Source organism: Tetrao urogallus (genome assembly GCF_951394365.1).
Source record: "Tetrao urogallus genome assembly, chromosome: 9".
NCBI lineage: Eukaryota > Metazoa > Chordata > Aves > Galliformes > Phasianidae > Tetrao > Tetrao urogallus.
This window is the reverse complement of record NC_136822.1, coordinates 12,296,591-12,317,721: the sequence shown is the minus strand read 5'-3', so window position 1 is coordinate 12,317,721 and position 21,131 is coordinate 12,296,591. Positions and strand designations below refer to the sequence as shown.

The following is a 21,131-nucleotide window of genomic DNA, read 5'->3' as shown; positions in this document are numbered from 1 at the left end:
AAAAGCTTCCAGAGGGTGCCAAATCTGAGCCACCAGCAGGAGCTGTTTCAGATTTTGGAACAGAGGGCAGAAACTGAGCACTCTATTCTGTACATCTAATTATTCCCATTTGACCAATCTCAGCTATGAAGATGTGAACCATGGCATTCAAGGCCTTCAGTCTATGACTCTCCGATCTCTAAACAGAATCTGTGTTTAACAGTTGCCTAAATTCTGCCATTGAAAAAAGGGAGCTGACTAATTGGACTTTTGTAACGGATTTTAATGCCTGGTACAAAGAATGTGCCACACTCTGCACATCTAGTCTGGCATCCACATGGAAGGAGCCGAAGTTTCACAAAGCGTTTCAGAAAACAGGTTTGGTACAAACACATTTGGAAATCATTCCTGCTTTGGAAACAATTAAACTACACAGGATCAGAGAGAAGAGCATCAAATAGGAAGCGTGATAAGAGAAGAAAGATCCAGTCTTTCCCTGTACCTCACCACGATGAAGCATTTACAGGGCAGTTACCAAGGAATTAGTCTTAGCAGAACAAAGAACAAGTGTCTAAAGAAACTATTCAGCTAACAGTGAAAGTGGAATAAATAGGCTTAGAAAGTCAGATGCAACACTTCCAAATAATGTCAAGAAACTAAATTGCATGATTCTATTCCACCACTACAGCACGTAGTAACAGCAAGAAAAATAGAAAAATCAATTTTAAAGGAATGTGACACATCATCTTAAGAAGTTGTTCTGCTAACAACAGTAACTAGAAAAGATACCAACTAAAACTTGCAGAGGAAGAAGAGGAGATGGGTTTCGCAATACTCGGGGAAAGCAAATGCTTTACAGGAAATACATTGCTTAGGTCATGCTTACTAGAAGCTCAGAGGTTTACAGACTGATGTGGCAACTGACAAAGCCCAGGAGAAGAGCCTTATGAACGTTTTTCCTCAAGAGACACACACTATGTGGAGGAACAACCGTGAAACATCAGTCTTTCTACCTGAACTTTTGTGAAACATCTACAGACCTACAGAAGTTGGAAAGATCTTCTGCAGAACAAAGCTTTTTTCAGCTGCAAGGTAAGTAAGGTAATTTATTTCCTTCCATTAACTTTATCATCGGGCTGAAAACTAACTACAAGTTATTTCTATCTATCGACACAAAGCTCAGGTTATTACCACCTATGTGAAAACAATGAAGTCTATATTCCAGTAGGAGGGAATATAATAATATACCTTGCAATTTATATTTGGAACAACATTCTGAACTCAAAGACTTGATAAAGTATCCCAAGAACTTCAGTTGATGTTACTTTTAATGTTCTGATACTTTTAATGTTGTGAATAGAAGGGAAAACTTAGTTAACCAGAAAGAAAATTAATTCCAGAAAGAATAAATCAGAAAGAATATTATTAAGAAAATTAAAATTAATAATTAGTCATCTTCAAAGGCCAAAGCAGTATGATCCCAGCAAACATTATTCTAGTTACCTTGATAGCAATCCCTCACACAGTAATGGAAAAACTGACTAGAAGCTGCAGAAAATGCTTTACAGTAAAAATGGATAATTGCAGTGGGTAAGATAGTGTTTAAAGGTTTTTTCATCTTGCAGAAGAAAAATAATGACTACTGGCTGCAACCAAAACCCAAATGTGTTCAGGTTGGAAATAATGCGTCATTGCAACAGGAAGAACTAACCACAGGAGTAAATGACTGGCTAAGAATTCAGGCTATCCAGCAGATGTGCCTCTGTTAACACAGATTCTTAGAAACTACAGAGGGGTACCTGGATGAAAGACAGGCCGATTTTCTGATCACGTTAACTATAGAATCAGAGCAGAGGAGGTAAAAAACATCCAGAACTACTGATGCTGGACAAGCTTGGGACTGAAAAGAGCAGATCTGCTCAAACATCTCTACTTTTGCACTTGGATTATCAGATTATGCAGTTAAACAGATAGACCTGCATTATTCTGAGCAGTAAGATGCATGTATGATGCAAATGAATGAAGATGGGCTTCCTGAAGGATTTTATACAGCAGTGATATGTTATTCTGAGATCCTTTAACAACGCAAATAAATACGGAGCATTCTGTCCTATGAAATAGTTGAAATAATTTTTTCAACTTTTCACTTTCCCCTCCTCACTACTTTTCTTTTTTTTTTTTTTTTTTAAATCAGATGGGTTTTAAAGTTATGCTTTTCACACAGAGAACATCTGACACATTAAGTCCAGCCTGGAAGGACACTTTTAGAAAAGCAAATTTAAAAATCACTGCTCCACTTCCACTGGCATGCTGTGGAACCTAAACAAACCTAAACCAAACCTACAGCCTAGGAGAAACACTCAACAGTAAGTATTTTCCATGTGAGTTTCTTACCTCCATCAGCACGGATACAATTGCATTGACAATAACAATGATGAGAATTCTCAGGCGCCACTCATATGGCACACATACGAGCTGTGAGAAGAATTTGCAAGACATTAACACCACATACATGAAGTAGTGAAAACGTGAACTCAAAACTGGCTCCAAGTTATAAATTCATACATACATGTAAGCAAATACACAAGTGCATAGGCACATAAAGGTGGATGTAATTAATACTAATACTTATTGCAAAATCCTGCTTCTCATGCTTGTTATCTCTCTGAGAACATTTTAAGGTCTTTCATCACTCATCCGGTTGAACATTCAACATAAAGTTTTAACAGGAAAGAAGGACACTAATTGAAGCATTTCACTTGTGCCTCTATACACAGGTTTCAAGGAAACAACCTCCCCTGTCCACGATCATAAGTTAAAACTCTGAAGGGTCAAGTTTCCCCAAGAGGCAGCCAGCTGTCCCAGAAGTACAGACACATCTGCTGAATCTTACCTCAAAAGACATGTCAATAAGTTCAGAGGGATGCAACATGATGAAAAATAAGAAGACATAGAGAACTATCACAGAAGTAACAAACAGAACTGTAAAAGAAAAAAAAAAGAATTTTACGTACTTTAATCAAACCATCCCTCAATCAGAGTTTTAGAGAGCTCTTGTGTATATCACAGGTTTATTAATCTCTGGAAATATTATTGACCTATAATCTTCTCCCAGGTATATTTTTGCAATACAAGCTGTGCTACATGCTCTTTATGAGTCATAAAGAGATAGAGCAAGAAGACTGAAGTATTTACTTGCTGGACTTGGTTGATTTAGAAACCTTAAGTCCACCAAGCCAGAATGATTTAAAAGGAAATACACAGCAAGCTGTCAACTAAGCAATATTACTTTATCTCCTCCTTATTTGTGGAATATACATATATAGGTGTACAGACTTACAGAGCCTTATATCTGTGTCTATACTTATGAACTCGGAGCCAAAAGCAAATAAAAATTCTTGTTACTAGATCACAAATAAGCACCCAACTTTCTACTGAGCATTTTTTCACAGTTTTCTACTACTGAGCTTAAAACAGAGTGATAAGTTCAAATTTCTGCAGACTAACCAAGTAATAATCTACTACAACGTACCAGGTACGTCCTCGAAAATAATTTAACAGTACCAAATAAATGCAGCAAACATACATGCCAACAAATTTAAGATTAGGTTAGTGCAAAAAGCAAGGAGTTCAGTCATAACAACCCACCAGAAATGCCACGAGTCAATGAGAAAACTTCACCCAGTGCCATAGCTGACTGAAGTAAACTGGATTTTTCAATCACGTCCTCTTTTGAAGTTTATTTTACATAATTTACTTTGAAGACATAGATATTCTAGTCTTACAGAAACAAAATAATTATTAACACAAATTTCTCCATACACAGCTTGATACTTCCCTATTTGTGACTATGATTATCAGAGGATGATTGTACTATGTTCTCCTAGTTACTGCTGCTGAACTGGATGTAGAATTGGAAGCAAGCCATGGATGAGTACGTGCAAAGAAAGTGACATGGATTTTTTTTCTTAACTACATATAATGTGATACCTTAAAATATGTAACTGTATATAGTAAGAAAGGACTTACAATTTTTGTAGCATGGTTGTCTAAAGGGCTTTCCTTTTGAAAAGACAATTGCAACTATGAGGTACTGAAAGCTGGATATAAAAAACAAAGTTGTGTTTTCATAATTTTTAATGTTATGTTCATCATCAAGAGTCTCGTTCCCACCGTGTGCAGAGCTGATGTTTGTGGCATCCAATATATTACATGCACTGCAACATAAACATTTAAGACTGAGTTAAGAAGAAAAGCCAAAGAAGGCTGAATCCTACTTGTTAGCAGGAATAATGAAAGAAATCACTACAGTAGGTTAAAAAAGCATATCCTGAAAACCTACTATAGATAGTAAGAATTAGCTCAAGCCTGACGCAGGGAGGCAGCAATTGTGAATTCTGTGCTTCAATTTCTTCTGTGCTTTCAGCAAGTAAAATCCCTTCATGAACTGCTTAGGGACTGTCACTTTATACAAACTTGGGAGACAGGTAAGAAAATACGGCAAAGTAACAAAATGTGAAATTGCTTTCATTTTCAGAAATATAATTTACTTGAACTCAGACAGGAAAACAAAATTTCATAAGTATAAATGAGTCAAAATAGGCCTCAACCATGAACTTCTAATTTTGATCTCAGACGTCCCATACCTGAAGAATCTTCAGACCCTGCAGACTGGCTCTGACCCAAATCTGCATTTCAGTCATTGGACAGCATCTATATATTAGGCACATGCTTTTAGGTACATTAGGTACTAATGGCCAGCAATAGAAAAGCTGCAGTTACAAAATGGTGGATAAAAGCAACAGCATTACCAGTGATTCCTTTTTGATTGATACCAAATCCTTTAAAATATCACTGAAACACTTACTCAGATTCTGGTGTCCAACGTTCAAACCAGGGCTGCTGCTTGACCCAAAGAAACCCAACAGTTTGGAAAACGAGGCAGATGATGATCTGAGACAAAACGGAGCACAGAAGTGGACCTGAGATAAGGCCTGATGGAGGCCTTTGCGCAACTAGCTCCTTCCAAGCAGGGTTCAGGCTCACTGCAAAAGGGAAAAAAATATACAGCATCTATTGCATCATTATGATTTTCAAGAGTTATCCTGTTTATACTCTGTGGAACTGAAATGGCTTCCTCATGACATCTCACACTTTACACTTGGAAAATTCACCTCCATAGTCCCAAACTGCAAACGTGAAACCACCCAACCAAGATTGTACCACCGTACATGAATGCCACAGTGCCGTTTGTAAGCTGGTTACCCCTTGCAGCACTGGGCAGCTGGGGGCAACACAGAAACCATGTGACAAGTAACTGGCAGCGTGCCCAGACTAATTCCAGATAGGGCAACTGTAAGGCTCTACAGCACATTTCCCATTTATCTGGTGCAAGCACTTGTTAACTAGCTTCCTCAGTTGTAGTCCTCCATTACTTCAAAGAAGCAGCTTCACTGAGCTTGAAAAATAGAATTCTAGTGTTAACCAGTATACTGAGTGCTAGGATCACAGGTGAAATTAAGTACTTCATTAGATGATAGTTTGACAGATAGACACTTTCTGGACAGAAGTTCAACTAATAAGACAAGAAGTCAAAACACTTGAGAAAGATCATGCTGGAACAAATACTGTTGTGATTCCAACAACACTTTCCTTACATCACTCTACATTTCTGACTTCCCGTATTGTGAAGAACTGCCTTTCTAAGCTTATGCCCATGACCTGCTTCTTGCACAAGGACATATCACAAACTACAGGTGAATCTGATTCAGTACAATGGTTATTGTTATGTTTCCAATACAAATACTGCAATAGTTGTAACATCTTAACTTTGCACATCACAGTGCTTATTCCAATGAGCAGTAAGTGGTTAAAGAAAATCTGACAATGCAAAAACTGTTTCACAGAAGCCACCAACAGCAGCTCAGCATAATACTTACTAGTGAATACAACCACCAAAATGATTGCCAAATCAATGAAGAGAAACTGGTGGTCTCCCAAATTGCTCAGGATCTAGAGAGAAATCAGAACTGAAACATCAGTAACTGCTTCAACACCAAGAAGCATCTTACAGTGAAACCCACCCTATAACAAATCAGTCTCTTTCCAACCTGGCTTCCTTTACCTGCAGATTCTGAGTACAATTCACAGATCAATTCCCAAAGTATGAATATATGAAAATTCCAGTTTCAAGAAGCCTAAGGTGACATTTTTTTGTAATTTAAAGCTGATCATTTTAAAATCATGTATTTTTACTCTTTAATGCATTTTTAGTCAACTTATCTGGACTTCCAACTGTAGATATTTTCTTCTCACAGACATTAACTACAGCCTTTTTAAAATACACACAGCATGTTTTTCAAACAGCATTAAAATCAAGTACTGTGACTAACAGCACTTTCAATCTAAAGAAAGATTTCTCAATGTGCGTGTTATGTATTCAAAGAGACTTGCAACAGTTTATAAGTATGAGCTTTCAAATCTGAATTACACTGACATTGCTTAATCACAACTACGTACTTACAGAATACAGCAGAGTAACGCTGATGTACTGGATAATGCTGTACAATGCCATGAATTTAAATACACAGAAGGAAGTTATTAAAGCAGCACGGCCTTCCCTGTCAAAACAAATGCAGTCACATGACTAGAAAGCTTTACAAACAAGCAGAAACTTCAGTTTAATTAACTGCAATTAACTACATCAGCAAGCCTTTCGAGAAACACTAGCGTGAAGACACAGAGTGCTCAGACACATGGAGAGGAAAGGAGGGTCAGAATGGTACACTTTCAGGTGCAGAGCTGTGAGGATGCCCTCTGAACTGAGCCACCACCACACTGCAGTGTTCTTTGATTTCATGTGGTTTTCCAACAAAGCTTTTAAAATGAAAGTCTGGTGGCAAATGCTTCTATATAGCACAAGTTTATTATGTGGATTGAGTGAAAACGCATTCACAACTGCCAGCCACAGACGTGCTTCTGCATATGCATGACTTTGTCAGTTCCACGCAGATTAAAATAGATTTTTCTCTGGCTGACCTCTATCCAAAACTACTAACTGGATTCCAATTCTAGAATCAAAAATTGGTCAAACCCCACAGAGGAAACCTATTTTCTACTTAATACGGTGCTGAGAAGCAAGGCTATCGCAACAATTTTACCACTTGCAATCATACATGCACTTTATGGAAACTCCAGTAGTAACAAAGACATCAAAAGTACTAAAACTGTACAACCCTCTCTTAAAATGAACTTTACACAGACAGGACTTAAAACAAAATTAATCATGCTATTGCAATTCCCTATTCAGATCACTTTCAGTAAAGAAATAACTACGAAAAATGTATGGCTGGTCCTTTAATTCAGCTGGGCCTACTATAACATCAAACATATTATTAACACAGAATATACAGAATGAGTGACATGGATACATTTACGTTCATGGTGGCATTACCTGATCAGCTTTGGCACGCAGGAAATACTAGGTGTCCTGGAAGTGAATGGTGATGCCACAGAAGCCTCAAGTTCAGACAAAGATATACCACCATGTGCCCTCTTTAGTGCCTGCCAATTCATATCGAAATAGAGAACATTTTAAAGCACGCTTTCAGCTAAAAAAACTTGAGCAGTTCTATATGCAAAATAAAAATGTACTTACGCCACAGTCATTTGCACCATCTCCACACATGCCCACATAGTAACTACAGAAAACAAATACATGTTAGGGTTCTGGACTGCTCCCCAGTCATGGTCCATTTAACTGATTTCATTAAGTGCTTTTATATTATTTGATATATTCCATGTTTGTACAACCATAAGTGACCTGAGATGCTAAAAGCACTTACTATTTACATTATACATGTAAGGACACAGATAAAAGTAATGTGACTTATCCAGTTCAATCAAATCAATAGTAGTTATCACCTATCATCCCAAGAAAGTCTAAAGCATCTTTATCTTAGTAAGTTGATACTTCTCTACTATTTTATATACAGAAACAACATTTTCATAAAGATAACCCTAAAAGTGTCTATGAAAAAACCGCCGAACTTCTGAAAAACCACAAAGGTAAGAAACAGTTAAGTGAGCAACAGTCTCAAAGTTAACAGTTTGAGCCTTGACACTGACTAACAACACACTGACAGTAAGTGAACACAAGGCATCACACTAGTACTTCTTCAATACCTACATGTCACTCAATAGATTCGCTCACTAAGCCAAGAAATCAGATTTATAGATATGCTATTCGGTTTAGTTACTCATCACTTACAATTTCATGAAGCTTGTACAACATACATATTCACAACTAACCAGCAGATGGCTGTACTCTCATTCAGCCCAGCTAATGGGCTTATTCACCAACCCTAGGAAGTTATCTCAGCCCAATCTTTTTCATTTGGTGCAACAGCTATCAGCACACATCAGCTTTTTTCTCACCGCACAAAACATCCTGTCAAGCTGCCACCCCTTTCTATACTGAAAGAAATACTTACTCTACATTTTGTAAAGCTTCCACCAACTGAGTTTTCTGATCAGGAGCCATGCGAGCAAACACAGTGCCATGTAACACAAGCTGAAAGAGAGAAATTTCTTAGTGCTCAGAAGACCAAGCCTGTTCTTCATTAAAAGTACCCAAATTCAAGTAAAATGCTCACCTTGGGTACCAGGTCCTGAAAATGCTCCAAAATAACTGCAAATGACTTTCCATTCATTGCAAAATGGTATTTGGTCATCTGAAGATCCTCAAGACTTTCATGGACCAATTTAACTGGAATATCCTATCAAAAGGAGTTTAATATTCTAGCTGTAGTGCATTTTTCTAGCATGTAGTGCATATTCACAGTATAATAATAACAATAATCTTGAGGATTATTCACTCTAGTGAAGGCTTCTGTGAGCTTCCCTTGAAAAAAAATCTCATTCTATTACAGCATTTATTTAATAACAAGAACATATGGCTTAATGTTCCCATAACATGTAGCTAAAGCAGACTCAAATTGAAAACTAGAAAAACCCCACATCTGCACAGCTAAAAGCCAAATCTTGCAGAGAAGTTAGAAACAAATTAAAAACTAGCTCCCCATGTTGTTTTACTACTTTTCAATATTTTAAGGTCTGCAAGTTAAACAGTACAGCAATTTAGAGTTGCCACTTAATGGCAGACTTCCTATTTAACAGAATAATAAAAAGTTGGGGGACAAAGAGAAACTGAGCAGCAAAACCAAGTGTTTATACACTAAGGGCACAACGACAATCAAATTACCTCTGAGTTTATGGCTGGTGATGAACTAGTGCATCTTGCAAGGGTATCTGCATAATGCCAGTTGATTCTGGCAGCCTGCCCATCCTTTGGAGGTAGTGCTTCAGCAATAATGACCTTATCCTGAGGTAGAATCATTCCACAATCTCTGGCCACAGAGATAGCAGTTAACATGTTATCTCCTATGAAAGAATTGCATTTTGAAAGGTTTGAGTTAAAGGATCAATACATCCATATTCATCATAAAAGAAAAAGCTAACTAAGCCAGTTTTAAAGCAGGAGGAAGGCTGTTTAATACACCACTGACATCCTTAGAGCCAAACAAGTCACAGGCAGATGTCATATCATATCCTTTACGTTCCTCCACTCACTAGCATCACTCCCAGCTAAAAATGGTACATACAAGACAAACTCAGAGTTCTACTGCCACCAATTACAACTCTGTATTTGTCTGTCCTGTATATTATAAGTTGTAATATTTGTGACTTAAAAAAGACCAACGTTACACAGAAAACACAGCACAGACAAACCCAAAGCCACAAGCAGGTTAAGAAGCCATTCTTCCAAAACAAACAAATGAATAACTAACTTTAAAAATGAAGTAATGTACTATATACATTAAATTGGAATGGTAGGGATGGACTCTTAGGAGGTCACACAGTAAGAACTCCTGCTGAAACCTAGTTATGAGATTAGACGTGAACTTATGCCTAGTCCAAAGATGTTCAAGGTTTTTCATCCTTCAATTCGATAAGAAGTAACATGTTAATATGTTAATTCTACAAAGTAGAATTAACCCCTTAATGACTTCAGACCTCTGACTTACCAAAGCACCTCTTAACCAAAATGATGTGTAGTTTCATAACAGCTTCTGGACGTCATTCTTGCATAAACACAGCATTATCCCAGTGTATCAACACAAACATTTTTACTTCATGCACTACATTCAAAATAAATCTGTTCAAAAATAACCTTTTTTTTTGTTATATGAATGTTTATGCACTAACCTGTAACCATGACAGTGCGAATGTTGGCTTTATGCAAATCTTCAAGTACAGCAGGGGTTTCTTGCTTTAACTTGTTTTGCATTATAATTAACCCCATAAAATCCATGTTACTTTCAATAGCATCTCTGTATGAAAGGAGGCAAGGAAAAGAACATTGGAAGAATTACAATTATTTGACATAGTTTAAAGAACCTGACCTTATGCTTATCAAATAAAAGAGACATTTATTTTAACTGTGCAAAGTGTGAAGAATTCACTTTTAAAAAGCAATCCAAGAGAACACCACCATTTCCATTCATTTATGCTCATTCCCCTTGTTTACACTGAAAATAACAAAAGAAAAAGAAAGTGTTGTTTCTTCTCATGCACAACTGTCTAGTTCTTCAATCAGAACTCTTTCTAAAAGATCTGACATTCCCCAAAAGGAAGGTTGCTCTTGGAAAAAAATGCTCTTATTCAACATTCACTCAAATTTTATAATTTCTTTTCCCAATTAGCTGAATCAGAACATACGAACTACCCCAGTAAATTGTCAAAGTAAGGGAGATTAACAGTCGTTAGCTAATTAAATGACCCCTTAACTACATTTCATATGAAACTCAGTGCATTTACAGGTCTTGTGTATGCTACTGCCACTCTAAATTTTTGTAACACTATTAGAGGAAGACCTCCTTAAGTTCCTATGTAGTGCTCAGGGTTCAATTAATGAACATACAGAACTGCATAGCAAGACAAAAACAAGCTAAAGAAGAAGAGTAATCGGATTTAAACCAAAGTAAGCATAACAGGATTACTCCAAAGCGTGCAGTTTTTAAAGCCTGCTGTTATTTAGCTTAAAGGAAAAGAAAAAAAAAGCAAAGCCATTCTTACCTATTAATGGTCTGAACTTTGTGCCATGTAAGTTTAGACTCCAATTTTCTGTGAGCAAGAGCAATAACTCGGAAGCCCTGCTTGGTGTATTCTTCCAGGACACTCTCAAAGTCAATAGGAACTTTAAAAAGGTCAAGTTAAGAATGATTAAAATTAGTCATACCACAGCTGAGCTGCACAAGAGAAAAATCAGGTTGTTCCTTTACCTGTTTCCTGCTTACACAAGCTTGCAATCACTTCAGGGGCACCTTTCATATAAGCATCCATTCTCTTCTCCCCAAGAATTCTCGCTATTACACACATGCGTTGCAAAACTGAAGAAAATGGAAACTGGCGCACAATCCCAATTTCATAAGAGGTCTGTGTAACATGGAACAGAACAAAAGGGTTACATCCACAACTTCTGAGAAATAATAAAAAAAAAAAGGAATGATTTATTGAAGAAGAAAACCAACAGCACTTACCGAAAGCTCAAATAATTCCTAAGGAAAAAAAAGAAAAGAATTCCTGTAAATATTTAAGTATTTTTCCAAATATAAAATATTTAAACTTCATATTGGTAACATAAACTGGTAAACCAATTTATATTTACAGCACCCTCAGTCACATTACATTTGCAATGGATTGCAATGGAACAAACGATGAACATGGATATACTGTACTTGTTAAGTACCTTTTACTTTAATTGAGATATGTTAGATCTTGATTAGAATTTGTAAGACTTTTCAGTCAAACCTGTGTCCACTTAAACCATGTAAATTATTAAAGTAGCAAAGCATTCCAGAACAATGTCACTATTACAGAGTAACACAAAAGTCATGTAGCAAATTCCAAGAACGTTCTTAGCTACTGCACAGTAATAACTGCTGTGTGTGTACTCTGAGATCTGAGCAACAAAAAAGCTTCTAGCGACTGCAGAAGAACTCACAAAGCAACCAACTTGCTGCATGTCCTCCTGCTACCTTACTCTGATATTCTGATAGAGTTCTTGCTTGCATTCCTTGTGTATAATAACATCCCAAGTACATTTTATTTAACTCAGCACTGGCATTAAAACAAGCATCTCTAAAGGTACAAGGTTGGCAAGAACCACGGTAAGCTCACCAAAGCACTTTTTTAGCACACTGAAAATTTGGTAATGATACTAATATTCAAATGTCTGAACTCAAAAAGTGTTACTGCACTCTATAACCAGTCTATTGGTGTCGCAGTGCTGGCAATTAGTCTGCTCATCTATTACAGTACCATCTGCTGAGCCACTTTTTGCAACAACAGCTAAAACACGTCTTCTCTATTTTTGCCATCAAGAAAAACTACCAAACAATTCCATAACTGTCTGAATAGTATCAGCCAGATCAGCATGCACTAAAACATATTTGTGTAATTTAGAGGATTGGTTTAATTTGACAAAATGCTTTGAATCTACATACCATTTCTTGATTGGTTGCTTGCTTGGATTCTGGAAAAAGTTGTTTCGAAGGTCGCACCACCGTTGGCATGATTCGATTATGAAGTGCTGTCTCCTCTTCCGTTGCTTCTTCTAAAATCTGTATGAATTAGTTGATCATTTTTAATGCATTCATTAACTTCTATTTTTTCATAATTTCCAGGAAACAGTCTTGGAAATGAGCCCAAAGCTCAATGATTTGTTGTGAAAGTTCAACGTTCAATGTCCTAATTTAGCAGTTAACCTAAGGCTCATTTAGCTATTTTACAAGTTAATTGTATACAGTAAACCTTAGCTGCAATCCTTACCTCATCAAAAGCAGTAAATGAGCTGCTCACGTTTTTTTCATTTCTATGAATTGTTGCACAGTGTAAATTTTAGAAATGCTTTTAAGTTAAGATCTCCTTCCCACGTTGACAGATAAGCATTATCAAAAGCCTACTTTTCCATTACAACGTCACGTAATACCACAGCTTGTATTTGACACTTAAAAATTAATATAAAATGGTGACTTATTCTGAATGAAAGAAACACTTACCCAACCTATTGCTTCAAACATCTTCAAATCAAGTGGATCCCCAGAAAGCACCCCTTCAATTTTAGTAAGGGAATGACAAGTTGCCATGCAAGCAATAAACTCAGACTTCAGCAAGCTCTCACTGCAAGCCCTCTTTTCCGGCGAAAGGAAACTAAAACAATGAAGTTATAACATACTTAGCACTATAATTATTTACTATGAGCCAATTCAAAAGGTTTGTTTAGATTAACAGAGGATAATTGACTGCACAAGTTTCTTCACTATTTTCACACATGACAGAAGACGGATCTAGTCTCTAGACTGGAACCTTTAGAAATAGTCAAAACTCCCAACTGATTCAAAAATATTAATTCATACTCTAGTTTGACTCCCCTTCTACAGAGGCTTTGTCACTTTAAATGTAATTCAATTAGCTAAGCCAATTCATCTCAGCAGCCCAATAAGTCATCACTAGGAGGACAGGGCTAAAGAAACATGCTGTATTTTAACTACATTGTTTCTTCAGCATGAAGCTAATGAGATCTCAGATTTTAACCGATTAAATTCTCCCTCATCCTCTTCTGATTTATAACTTCCAGTACATCTAAAACATTTTTTCAGATGCATTCTTACAGCTTCTAACAGAAATGCAAACTTAGGAGCTCAAATTAAATCTTCCTCTGCTGAAGATGCTACAGAACAACTAAATATCAAATCTGCTATCAACTGTTATCCTTACCGAGCATTTTCCACCCGCTGAATTCCCCAAAGATCCAAGCCATCCTCAGTAAGTGTGCCAGTCTGCAAAATGAACCAATAGGAGGTGGAAGAGAAAAAAAAAAATTCAGAATGAAGTTATCCTCAAGTAAAAACAAATTCACAGTTCATGGGCTATATCATACCTGAAGAATACGTTTTATTTCATCTTCACTTAAAAACTGAAACTACAAATAGCTGCCTGTTAGCTTTTTGCTAGTAACTAGGCTCCTGTTACAAAACCTTAAAAAGCACTGAAAGCAATTGAGCACCGACTTGAGGACCAAAGTAACAGATCTTTAAAATCCTGACATGATAGCTCAGTATTCTCTGCCTTTGGAGAGCAGTGACAGAAGAAAACAGGTACTGAACCCTCAGTACTACTCTCCTGCATGACTGAAACAGCAGGTGAAACACATTCACAACAAATATTTTCCCTGTAAATATTTTTGTAATATAAGTTCAGTGTGGATTCTTAAGATTTCAGAAAAACATCTAAGAAGAAAACAGAAGAGGATTCTGCCTACACCTATTTCTGTCTTTCAACTGTGCTTCTGTTAAACAACAAACAATTAAACATTGGTTTGACTCTTCATTTAAGTAACTTCATATGAGTAACGAGCATGACTTCACAGTTCAATTTTCCAGAAGCCTTTGTGCAAAACAGAACCCCCATAATTTTGGTGTGTCAGTCAGGACTTGGAAGCCTTTAGATGAGACAAAATTTATGTATTACATAAACTTTTACAGCAATTGAGGGAGGTAACTGACAGTAAACATTGAATACCTGACAGTTAACAGGTGACCTACACCCAAATGGAAGTAACGCATTTCTCAGTAGTCACCAGTCTATGAATTCCCTCTTATTATACACTGCCTCCTCTTAGCAACACTAAATTTCAAAGTTCCACCCACCTTATCAAAACACACAAGATTCAGCTGGCCACAAATATTTATCCTTTGAGGGCTGATGCAGAAGATGCCAATTTTTTTCAACCGTCTTTGTGCATAAACGATGCCTGCAGTCATGGCAGCAGGGAGCGCTGGGGGCACCGTGATCGTGATAATGTCAAGAGATTCAATGACGATGGTGTGAGCTGGAACCTGCAATAGAGGTCAAAGGTAATGAACAAGAACTCAGTGTCACTATCTCACTCTCAGCAAAGAGACTGTCCTCTCACTCTCAGCAAAAGCAAAATTCGTGCTGTGCTTTCCCTAGAATAACAGGATCTGGACTGCCTAGAAACCTAGCATAATCTCCACCCACCATGAACAGCCATGATAATCCAGTCCTAATATACCCTCAAGCCATAACTTCAAGTTTTCTCTTTCCCCTGCATAACTTTAAAGCACTGACAGAACAATGCAAAAAAATTTGAAAGAAAATAATTAGAGCTATCAGTTAGCAACATCTTAATAGGGATTTTTCCACCCATACACACTTTAGATTTGTTGTACGAAATTTCTTTGAACTGAGAATCAGACAGATAGCAATTTTATGTCCAAAAGGTAAAAGAAGATTGACTTGGTAACCCGCTCAAATTACATCATAAGATATTCATATTCTGCTTTTTTACTGAATCTTATTCTCAGTAGGCTTGTTTTTCTTGTTTCTTTGATAGAAAATAAAGCAAGGATATTTTCATTTAAAATCTAATTGTTTTTCATCATCCAAAGTGCTGGAAATGATAATCAATGCTTTTCTAAAATAAGGTTTTTTTGGACACAAATACAGTGAGATGACAGCATACCTCATTTAAGATGCTATTGACAATGGTGTAAATAAACCCAATGCCTGCCACCACCACCAGAGACAGGAGAAACCAGTAGGCATCTCTGTAGAGCTTAAAATCAGTTGGCTTTGGATACAGTATGGAACGAACAAGCTGTCCTTTAGCAGTATTAAAGCCTAGAAACAAAAAGGAGTGACTTATTAGATGCATACACAAGAACAAAGCTTTTCAAATATATTAAAAACCTCAATGAAACCCTTAAGCTACTCATTTCATTAAGACTGTTTCCCAATAGACAGTAGCAGATGTTTTGCAATACTTAAATTACAGTGCTCATATTAAGTGCTTCACTCCGATGGCAAGAGCACAGAGCTGATTTAAATCTACCCCCTTCTACAAGGGAAGTAAACACCCAAATGGTTTGGCCTGAAAGTGTTTGTCATATTGTATTTTGTCCCTCAAACTGCAAACTCAGTGGGTGTATATACTAGCTGGAAGTGTCAGTCCTTGTAAAAAGAAAATGAAGTTATTCATAAAGTCCAAATGTAAGTACTTAATGGTAAGTCTCCACAAGCTCCTTTAACAGTCAGAAAAAAAGGGATTCGCAAGAAAACTGCAGAGCACTGAGTTGTCTTTTAGAGAAATCAACCGCTCGATCACATTTAGATGCTTACATTAGGAGACCAGACTTGTGGCTTAGAGTCAGATGACCAGACACCCTGAGATTTTCTTTGATCTTTTGCCTCAATACAAGGGAAGGCCAAAACTGGTGTCAAGTCTTGTATGCCTGAAACATTTTGTATATGCTTAGACTTCCAAGTCTACTACTAAAACCCCAATACAATTGTTGGGTCTATTGGCTCCCTGATAGCCTCTCTTAAGTCTGTGAGCATTACAGGAAACACTAAGCTCTCCAAGCCAACATTTGGCATACAAAATTATACCAAAACAAAGGAGCTGTTTCAACAGTCCTGAAGAGGATGAGTACATTACAAGATGAACAAGACTTGAAGCCTCTGGGCTTTGAATTTGTTACTGCAGGAGAGAAATCATGGACCTGTTCAGAGTTCAGCATGCCATTATGTAACAGAGTATTTAACCACAAATGCTTTGTAATTCAAGAGTGCCTTCATAAAATAGAATCCCCAACTACTGCAGTCGGTGTAGCTGTTTTGAATAGAAGAAGCCATCTATCAAAAGCCAAAGCTTTAAAATATTAGTAAAAATAATCACTTCTGTAAATAAATAAATAAATAAATGCTCAGGTTTCTTAGGCAAGTGTTAAGTGCACTGACAAACTGGGCAAGAAAAGCATTTTGCATTGCCAACAGCTCCACTAAAATAAGTGATTCCCCACCATCAACCCAATCCAACAGTACCCTACACCTCTGAAAAGAGGCATACATAGTGCAACACATTGTAAAAGTATACCTAAAGGGTTTGAAAATACAACCAGGTTTTAAATTTATGTTGAAGATTGAGTCATTCTCTTGTCTGCCAACAGATTCTCACCACACCATTATCTAGCTCTGTTAGCACTGCAACAGGCATTTATCAAATCAGTTGGGGTATAATCATTTATCCATGCTTTAGCAACATTCAATGCAATGAAATGAAATATCACTTCATGCGCAGCTATAAAACTGAGTGTTATACTAATAAGTGATAAGCTTAAAAGTCTGTTCTCACCTGTTCTCACTACCAGAGCTTTAACTAATTCTCCAGTATAAAAACGGGTTTGGATCACATTGGTTCCACAAAACAAAGTATGTCGCTTATGAGCTTCTGGGCTGTATATTTCATCTCCCGTTGCTTTTGGATATTCTGAAGGATTTGGTAGATTAATCTTCGTGACAGGAACACTTTCACCTTAAATGGATAAACAGTATCTAAGCAAAATCAAAGAAGAACAGACATTTTCCCTTCATGATTTCAAGTGGAGAAGTACAGTCCCGCTTCAACACAGGTATTAGGCAGTCTTTCACCTATTAATCTCCGCTCACCAGGTTCCTTATCAAAATTCTACCTAATCTTATTCTCTATTTTCCCATACTGAATTTGTCCCTCTTACTTGAAGTCAGAGAAGTGCAAAATACAGTTCACAAAGAAAACAGGACGAGCTTCCTTTCCTCATCTTTACTCAGAAAAACCAAAAGTTGAAGGAAATTATTCTGATCTCCTCTGGTGACTGAGTATATTCAGACCAGGGTAGCAGGCAATTTTATCTGTTGCTAGCAGCAGCATGAGGCGTGGATATACTCAAGGACCCAAATGTGATGAAACGCACCACCTCTGAACTGCAATTTTCTAAATGCTGCCAGCCTGCCACATTATGCTAGGAACAACAAGAAGGCCATTCTATTCATTGAAGCTGCCTGACAACGATATCAGGTTTCAGAACATGCAGGCACAAACTTATTGAGGTAACCATTTGTTTAAGAAACAAAGTAGAACAGTCTACTCACTACCATCATCCTGGAAGCACTTAAAAAGTTTGTGCTAAATTTTTTTTGAAGAAACATACTGCAAAATTCAATCCACACTGAGAACAGCAAGTCAAGAGGCAGGAGGACTCACTATTAAGAAGAAAACTTTTCAACAAGAAACTATTAATCATTTTTGGAGTTGCCAAGTTGTACCAGGTACCTGGTGCATTAAGTACCTAAGTACTGATGAGTGCAATCAATGGCAGGAACATACACATTTGAGCTATATAAATATAAATATAAATATAAATATAAATATAAATATAAATAAATACACTCACTTCTGTAGAGCAAGCTGCAAGATAAGCATGCACACAATGTCTTCAGCCATACAAGCATAATAGGTTTATTTTACCTGTTAACATGCTTTCGTTCACGATACAGGTACCACTGAGAAGTACTGCATCACAGGGCATAATTGTCCCGTTAGATGGAATCAACATGATATCTCCAGGCACAAGATTGGTAGAAAGGATTTCTTCAATTTCTAAGTGAAGGAACACAAACAAGTTTACCTGAAAACAGTCACCACAGATCCACACAGTTCGTGTGATATTTAACACTGTGCTCCATTTTATTAGAGGCATCTTGAAAATTCCTCAAAAAGAGGCAAAAAAACCCAAACGTTGATAAAACCAGTGCCATTATAGATTAACTTCTAGAGCACATGGGTATAGTTTATCTAACAAATGAAAATAGTCAAGCTCATACAGAAGATTAAATAAAGTTCATTAAAAAGACAGAAGTACAACAGAAAGGCATGTCTTACAAAACAACATCACACACTGTAACCTAATAATCTTCAGCTATTGTGGTATCCAAATGAGCAGAAGTCCAGAAATCAATTTCAGCCTCTGCTGGTTAATAAAATGGAATGGAAATCCAATGCATGCACCTCTTTAAACCAAGAAAGACATTACAATGATAACCACATACCTGGGAAGGCAGCAGATACGACCTGGAATGGTAGATATGACAAAGAGAGGTACCCTACAAAACACAAATCTGACACTTGCTAAAAATGCTATCTAGAATAATCCTGAACAGATGACTACCATATTTCAATTCCACTTTGCAACTTCTTTTCTCATGCAATTTTGCTATGAAATGCAAACATTACAAGCAGGAGAAAGAACAAGTGTGCATCAAGTTCGAGCTCATATTTAATAAGCTACTTAAATTCAACTGTCCAAAGAGCATGCAAAGTTTACCTTGATTTCTTCTGCAGACAGAAACCCTTACAATGCTGTGAGCTGCTACCATGTCATGTAACATAACATATTGCTGCAAAGAGGAGAAAACAGTTCAAAATTTCAAAACACAGCTTCTCCTCTTCTAAACGCATACTGTACTTCTACAAGTGAAAATTATAAGATTCTTTACTAATTCTTCTACAGCAAAATATTACTTTAAGCATTTGTATCAAAATAGTTTAGGAAATTTACAGGCAAATAAAGTTCAAGTAAATCAGCCTGTACAGATTCCTACTTTCAATAGCACTCTTGGAACAAAATACACACTGCCAAGCAAATTATAAAAACATTTGCTCAGTAAGATACATAGCAATAAGACTAGAGTGAATGGACTCAAACTGTGCTAAGTTCAGGTTTGTTAATAGGAAAAATTTCTTCTCAGAAAGAGCAGTCAGGCACTGGAATGGGCTGCTCAGGGAGGTGGTTGAGTCACCATCCCTGGAGGTGTTCAAGAAATGTTCAGACGTTGTGCTAAGAGAGTAGTTAAGTGGGAAAATACTGATGGTAGGTGGACAGTTGGACTGGACGATCTTGGAGGTGATTCTATGATTCTGTACAAAAGAATTGCAGTATTTACATAAACTTTGATGAAAACCTTATTATTATTTATTTTCCCACCTCTGGTATTTATTAAGAGACTGCAATTTAAGGCTAGTTACTACTTCATTTTCCATTCACTACAGCTAAGTCTACACAGAAAATGCATCACCAATTTAATAATCCACAAGTCTGGGTGGTCCTCAGTTACACTGGACTTTTTCAAAGAGGAGGGAACAATGCAAGAAAGAATCAATACTGTCAGTACAATCCAATACATGTGGTTGCATCTGAGTTTTATGTGAGGTAGCATTTCTGTTATCTGAGAAGGAGGCAGGTCAATCTGATTCAAGAGAGTGGGAAGTCAGCAGAAAACTGTCTCAAAAAGAACTGTAGATCCAAATTCATCCAACTCAAAGAAGGAAAATCCGTAACAAGATTCTATGTGTATAGCTCTGAAAAATTCTAAGATTCATAGAATTTCCACATAAAAATTATCTGGTAAATAAAAAGCTGAGAAGATGCACGTTTACTTTGACCTTACCTTTCTAACAGTGTAGAGTGAGCTAACAATGGATAATACAGACATGATCACAATTGCTAATGCATAGTAGTGATATTCATCAGTGATCCACAATATCACACTGAACAACTGAAAAATGTAAAAAGGATTGAGAACCTAGAAGAGTGAAAGAACATTAAAGTTAAACCAAATGGTCACATGCATTCTCATTCAGAAGAGTCAGAATAATTCTCCTCTACAGAGGAGATAAAACTTCCAAATGTTTTTGTTTTTTAACGTGGATTTTGCCTGTTTTGTCAAATTGCTCCCTCCTTTTCACAAATTCAACCCTCCAAAAGTAGCTCTCATTAAAATAGCATGCAAGTATATGTATTAAAGATTGTATGCACTTTCCCCTACACCTCAAAGCAAAAAGGATAGGTATATCTGTTGCATAATAAATTCTTATTTTCAAAGCTATCACCTCTTAATTATTAATAAACACTCTTATCCGTTAGCTCAGCTTTGAGAATTTCATTGTTCAAAATGTTCTACCACCTATTATCACATGGATAACAAATTAGCTACTCAAATTCATACTATAAAAGGGAAATGGAACAAGCAAATTAAGCGCACATGCAAGAACACATTAGATTTTATGAGTATGCTGTAATGTAAAATACCCAGGCTGATAAAGCCACTGACTGTGTTCACCATCAAGTCTGAAATGAACCATAAAAACAAGATGCATGGCCGCTCAAAAATCCCTGGCATGTTTTTTTCAT

At 36.8% G+C, this 21,131-nt stretch overlaps 1 protein-coding gene across 2 annotated transcripts in view; it reads right to left on the bottom strand.

The window, feature by feature from the left end:
* The window catches only part of ATP13A3 (ATPase 13A3), a gene marked incomplete at both ends in the record, with an annotated part of 49,014 nt that overhangs the window by 2,396 nt on the left and 25,487 nt on the right, over positions 1-21,131 (bottom strand). For both annotated transcript variants that reach the window (XM_079539803.1, XM_079539802.1), the window contains 24 exons: positions 2,374-2,454; positions 2,873-2,961; positions 4,009-4,196; positions 4,847-5,024; positions 5,919-5,991; positions 6,503-6,599; positions 7,433-7,542; positions 7,637-7,679; positions 8,472-8,551; positions 8,634-8,756; positions 9,242-9,420; positions 10,246-10,370; positions 11,116-11,236; positions 11,322-11,475; positions 11,580-11,597; positions 12,546-12,662; positions 13,101-13,251; positions 13,819-13,880; positions 14,751-14,939; positions 15,587-15,744; positions 17,258-17,437; positions 18,410-18,541; positions 19,266-19,338; positions 20,389-20,523. In XM_079539803.1, the coding sequence (XP_079395929.1) occupies positions 2,374-2,454; positions 2,873-2,961; positions 4,009-4,196; positions 4,847-5,024; positions 5,919-5,991; positions 6,503-6,599; positions 7,433-7,542; positions 7,637-7,679; positions 8,472-8,551; positions 8,634-8,756; positions 9,242-9,420; positions 10,246-10,370; positions 11,116-11,236; positions 11,322-11,475; positions 11,580-11,597; positions 12,546-12,662; positions 13,101-13,251; positions 13,819-13,880; positions 14,751-14,939; positions 15,587-15,744; positions 17,258-17,437; positions 18,410-18,541; positions 19,266-19,338; positions 20,389-20,523 (2,856 nt within the window). The remainder of the gene's footprint in view (positions 1-2,373; positions 2,455-2,872; positions 2,962-4,008; positions 4,197-4,846; positions 5,025-5,918; positions 5,992-6,502; positions 6,600-7,432; positions 7,543-7,636; positions 7,680-8,471; positions 8,552-8,633; positions 8,757-9,241; positions 9,421-10,245; positions 10,371-11,115; positions 11,237-11,321; positions 11,476-11,579; positions 11,598-12,545; positions 12,663-13,100; positions 13,252-13,818; positions 13,881-14,750; positions 14,940-15,586; positions 15,745-17,257; positions 17,438-18,409; positions 18,542-19,265; positions 19,339-20,388; positions 20,524-21,131) is intronic.